General features: G+C 46.5%; 1 protein-coding gene across 1 annotated transcript; it reads left to right on the forward strand.

The window, feature by feature from the left end:
• The first annotated feature begins 324 nt into the window (after positions 1-324).
• Positions 325-5,657, forward strand: LOC131688061 (uncharacterized). The gene is made up of 2 exons (XM_058972208.1): positions 325-4,160; positions 4,232-5,657. Exons 1-2 carry the CDS (start codon positions 325-327, stop codon positions 5,655-5,657), a joined length of 5,262 nt encoding a protein of 1,753 aa, XP_058828191.1.
• Positions 5,658-6,000: the final 343 nt, after the last annotated feature.

Below are 6,000 nucleotides of genomic sequence, written 5' to 3' on the forward strand. Positions count from 1 at the left end.
ATCCTGTTGATACCGTTGCATCCTACGCCACAGCATTTGGAACAAAATAAATACAAGGCACAAACTTGCTTTGGTCAGGTGAGGGTCTTTCCAATCCATTAAATTTATTTTGTCAGTGCTACCTGGTCATCTGTTTGTCAGGTCTGCCCTACCGCACCCGCTGCCATCAACCGCCTCACCTCTACCGAGTCCACCAGTGGCGTGTGCAAGCTAATACAAGGACCGCGCTGTACTTCTGATTACAATTATAACAATCCAAGGCATATATCCGCCTTGGTCAGATATTACCGACATACCGTGAATTCCCGATCAGCGTTTGCTACGATGGAAGGCCTTCGGACCAAGCAACAATTGACAACGAGGAGAACTACGTTGCTCGCTTCGTTGAGCCGCGCCGAGCAGTTCATGGAACGATACAATGAGGAACGGGACAAACTCGAGGCATCCATACGCTTGGAAAATTTGAACATGCTTTGGCAAGCACTGGAGGAAGTACAGACGGAATTAGAGGATGGCGAGGAAACGAATGAAGGTCTGGTGAGAAATTTAAATTTCCGTGCACATTTTGAGCCTATGCTCTTCAAAATAAAAGCTTTCCTTTGCTCTAAAATCCCTCCTCCTATCAGTTCACACAACGATCTCCCTCACAACACAAACACAGGGTCCACCTCCGCTCTTCACGGTCTAAAACTGCCTACAATCTCGTTACCGGAGTTCTCTGGCGATTATAAGGACTGGCTAGCTTTCCACGACACATTTTCCGCGCTCATACACTCGAATCCTGACGTGGCAGATATCCAAAAATTTCATTATCTACGCGCAGCTTTAAAAGGGGAAGCAGCGCAGATTGTTGAATCCATCGGAATTAGTGCCGCCAACTATAAACTGGCATGGGACTCTTTAACCAACCGATACTCCAATGAATATTTACTTAAAAAACGCCATCTTCAAGCGCTGTTTGATACTACAGAAATGGCAAGGGAGACTGCCTCAACATTGCATGCGATTGTTGATGAATTTGAGCGACATGTGAAGATTTTGGGACAATTGGACGAGCCAGTTGATTCATGGAGTACTATTCTGGAGCATCTTCTTTGCACACGTTTACACGCTGACACGTTAGCAGCTTGGGAGGATCACGCATCAACTTTAGACAAGCCCACCTACAAGTGTTTAATTGGTTTCCTTCAGCGTCGCATGCGGGTACTGGAATCGATTTCGGTCAATCAACACCATGCAATTCCATCCGCATCCTTAGCATGCATTGGTGATTCGGAAAAGACCATTCATGCAAATGTTTTGTCTCATGTAGCGACTGAGAATGTTCCGTTTAAATGCTATGTCTGCGACCAACACCACCCCTTAATAAAGTGTTCAAAGTTCGAACGGCTCCCGATAGCCGAGAAAATGAGTCTAATGAATGCCAATCACTTGTGTCTGAATTGTTTCCGTGCCGATCACTATGCGAGAAACTGTACATCCAGGTACAGTTGCAGATTTTGTAGAAGACGTCACCACTCACTCATCCATTCAGCATTTGCCGACAACTTAAGCCGAGTTAATCAAAATACTGTCCCTTCATCGTCAGGAAGTTACCCAGTAACATCGACACAAACGCGCGATGGTCCCATTAATGAATCTTCGGTGTTTTCCGCGACAACTGCCGTCAAATTAGCGAAACCTGGCCACCATTCACCGCTGCCTGATGCCGAGAAGAGTATTTTAATGCTGACGGTGGTTCTGGTTGTAGTCGATCGATATGGGAAGGAACATTTGGCTCGAGCTTTGCTGGACTGTGGTTCGCAGCCAAACATAATTTCCGAAAGAATGGTACAAATCCTTCGGTTAAAGCGAAAAAGGGCGAATGTGCTTATTCAGGGAATAGGCAACCAGCCACAACATGTAACTCAATCCGTTTCCACGCAAGTCCGGTCTCGCAAGGAAGATTTCGCGTTGGATGTGAACTTCTTGGTTTTGGAAAAGGTAACGTCAAACTTACCAGCCTGTGACGTGCTTATTGATGACTGGTGTCTTCCCGAGAAATTATTTTTGGCTGATCCAAATTTCAACAAACGAGCCGGTATTGATATGATTATCGGAAAGGAACACTTTTTCTCATGTTTTAAAACAGCTGCAAGAATTGAGCTCTCCAATTCCCTGCCGACTTTAGTGGACAGCGTCTTCGGATGGTTAGTTTCAGGAACAGCGACTGTATTTCAACCCTCACATGAAGTTTTGCATCACTCTGTTACCGCTGTTTCACTTGCTACCCTCGAGGAAAGTCTAGAACGGTTTTGGGAAACAGAAGAGCTGCCAAACCAATCCAATTATTCCATCGATGAGCAAAACTGTGAGCAGTTATATGCAGCGAATGTTGCCAGAGATTCTGAGGGAAGATACGTGGTGCGATTTCCCCGCCACCCCAACTTCGAAGAAATGCTTGGGGAGTCTAAAGCGGCTGCACAGAGACGTTTTGAATCCCTAGAGCGAAGGTTGTACCACGATGACCAGCTGCAAAAAGAATATAGTAAATTCCTTCATGAGTACATAGCCCTTGGACATATGCGCCTGGCTCCATCCCACGACAAATTTGTTTCCAACCAATGTTTCCTCCCACACCACCCGGTTGTTAAAGAGGCAAGCACGACAACCAAGCTTCGCGTCGTTTTTGACGGATCAGCCAAGACGTCATCAGGTCACTCTCTTAATGACGCACTGCTGGTAGGACCAGTAGTACAAGACGATTTACTATCAATCATTCTAAGATTTCGTACATCTCCTGTAGCATTGGTCGCGGACATCGAAAAAATGTACCGTCAAGTAAAACTAAATACCGTTGATACACCATTCCAACGTATATTATGGCGCTTCTGTCGGCAAGAACCAATACAAACTTACGAACTTCTAACAGTTACCTACGGCCTCGCTTCCTCGTCGTTTCTTGCAACTAGAACCCTCCAACAGCTTGCCGACGACGAAGGAAGGTCGTACCCCTTGGGAGGCCCAGCTCTACGTAAAGGCTTTTACGTGGATGATTTCATCGCCGGAGCTCAATCAGTGGAAGAAGCAACACAACTACGATCTGAGTTGAATGAACTGTTATCCAAAGGCGGATTTTCTCTGCGAAAATGGACATCGAACAAGCTCCAGGTTCTACAGGGCCTTTCGGCGGATGAAATTGGAACTCACTCATCTTTGAAGTTCGACAAGAATGAAACTGTCAAAGCTCTTGGCATCTCATGGGAACCTCAAAGAGACATATTGAGATTCGATACTAACATCAGCCAGAAAGGAAAGTTGACAAAGCGAGCAATACTTTCCGAAATTTCACAACTTTTCGACCCTTTGGGTCTGATCGCTCCAGTTATAATACGCGGTAAAATTCTAATGCAACACCTGTGGTTGGAGTCCTGTGGATGGGATGATGAAGTTCCCGAGAACATAGCTACGAAATGGAAACGATACTCCGAGCAGCTACCATTGCTAACTGGTTTCAGAGTGAGCCGCTATGCCGTTCTGCCGAACGCCGAGATTCAACTACACACGTTTGCAGACGCCTCCGAAACAGCCTATGGAGCATGTACATACGCAAGATCCGTCGACACTCAGTGCAACATTTCAGTACAACTGTTGGCGTCAAAATCTCGTGTAGCACCGCTCAAGCGGGTTACTCTTCCTAGGCTGGAGTTGTGTGCTGCTGATCTTGCCGCAAAACTCCATTCCAGGATAATCCAAGCACTGCAGATCAACATCGCCTCATCGTTTTTTTGGTCCGACTCCATGGTTACATTACAATGGCTGAAATCTCCACCAAACACCTGGAAAACCTATATAGCCAATCGAGTGTCGGCTATTCAGACTGCTACCCACGGAGCGCAATGGAAACATGTTGCTAGTAAGCAAAACCCAGCTGACCTAGTATCACGGGGTTTGGAGACAAGTGAACTATTAAACAGCGTAGTTTGGAAACATGGTCCCGCCTGGTTATCTCACATCCAAGAACAGTTTCCTTCATCGAGCATTCCTGATTACCCCAGCGATGGAAAAGAAAGACGAAAGGTGGTAGTTGCTAGCGCCAAAATAGAACCACTGCACAATCCCTACTTTGCACGATTTTCATCGCACAATCGACTTGTTCGCGTTACAGCTTATTGTCTCCGGTTTGCCCAAAGATGTCTCACGAAAACCCGGACGCAGTTATCCAATGAACCCCTACGTATTTCGCTTACAGTCAAGGAGTTGACAAACGCCCAATCGATTCTCAGGAGATCAAAGATTTGACAAAGGACAGAACAGTTTCCAAGCATTCCTCACTTCGACTTCTCAAGCCTTTTGTAGACCCGGAGGGAACGATAAGAGTGGGAGGGAGGTTGAGATTGTCTGAGCAGCCCTACATTCATAAACACCCAGCCCTTCTACCAAGTTTCCATCCCTATACCCGCCTCCTCGCTAAACACTATCACCTGAAACTTATGCACGGTGGTGGTCGGCTTACTCTTGCTGCCATGAGGGAGAAATATTGGCCAATAAATGGAAGACGCCTAATGAGAAGCGTTATCCGAGGGTGCTACCAATGCGCCCGAGTGAGTCCCGTTCCTGCGAGTCAATATATGGGGCAACTACCTCTAGCTCGAATTACTCCAAGCCGCCCGTTCACTGCTAGTGGAGTGGACTATGCCGGTCCAATATATTTGAAACCTATCCACAAGAGAGCAAACGCAGCGAAGGCATACATTTGTATATTTGTTTGCTTTAGTACAAAGGCCGTTCACATTGAGTTGGTAAGCGACCTCTCCACGCCAGCCTTTATAGCCGCGCTACGACGTTTCATTGCCCGGAGAGGTCGTCCAACTGACATCTTCTCGGACAACGGCAAGAACTTCGAGGGTGCCAAAAACGAGCTCGAGCAACTATACCACTGGCTCGGAGGCAACGAAGGGGAAGCCATTCAGTCACACTGCGCCAACGAAGGCATCAATTGGCACTTAAATCCGCCAAAGGCTCCCAACTTTGGCGGTTTATGGGAAGCTGCAGTGAAGGTTGCTAAAAATCATATGTACCGCCAGTTGAGAAATTCCCGTTTGTCATTCGAGGACTTGAACACAGTCCTGACAGAAATCGAAGCCGCAATGAATTCTCGACCATTGGTGCCGCTTTCCGAAGATCCGAACGATTTATCCTGCCTCACTCCGGCCCATTTTCTAATTGGGTCGACAATGCACTTCATACCAGAAACCAATATAATGGACGTTCAGATGAGCAGATTGAACCACTACCAATCCATGCAGCGTCTATTCCAGCAATTTTGGCATCATTGGCGCGGCGAGTATCTGCAAGAGATGCAAAAATGCACAAAATTAACCGGAGAAAACAATGAGCTACGTATTGGACGCCTCGTGGTTATCGTCGACGAATTTCAGCATCCAGTGAAATGGCCGCTCGCGAGAATTCTCTCCATCCATCCAGGACCGGATCAGCTTACGAGAGTTGTAACACTACGAACCGCTCGCGGCGTCCTAAAGCGGCCGATCACTAAAATTTGTTTGCTCCCTTGTGAATCCTACGACGAGTCTGCAGCAAATGGTTCAGCGCATCGTGACACCAGTGTGATGAGGCCGATAAATCACGATAATGAGCGGACGGCTTCAGTCGCTTGACGTTTACATTGATTAAGTTTTAGTTTGGTGTAGGTGTTAGTATTAGTGTGATATGATGTATTATAGTTGAAAGTAAATATTTCAAGGTGGGGGGTGATGTTCGGGCTCACATAGTAGTTGTGTCAAATGACGGTGGCGTAGAACAGTTTTTGGAAACGCACCTAGCATTTGGCGCAACTCTTAATTGATGACAAACCTATACCGCCTAAATAGCTATTCGAGCAGTTAGTTGTATGCAAGATGTGGTACGCGAGGTGTCCACATAATCGCTTAATATATTTCATGGCAGTCCTGGTCCAACCACCGCTGAGTTTCGATCGTAAAATATATTTGAGTCCTAACG

The sequence above is a fragment of the Topomyia yanbarensis genome, chromosome 3 (genome assembly GCF_030247195.1).
Source record: "Topomyia yanbarensis strain Yona2022 chromosome 3, ASM3024719v1, whole genome shotgun sequence".
Classification (NCBI taxonomy): domain Eukaryota; kingdom Metazoa; phylum Arthropoda; class Insecta; order Diptera; family Culicidae; genus Topomyia; species Topomyia yanbarensis.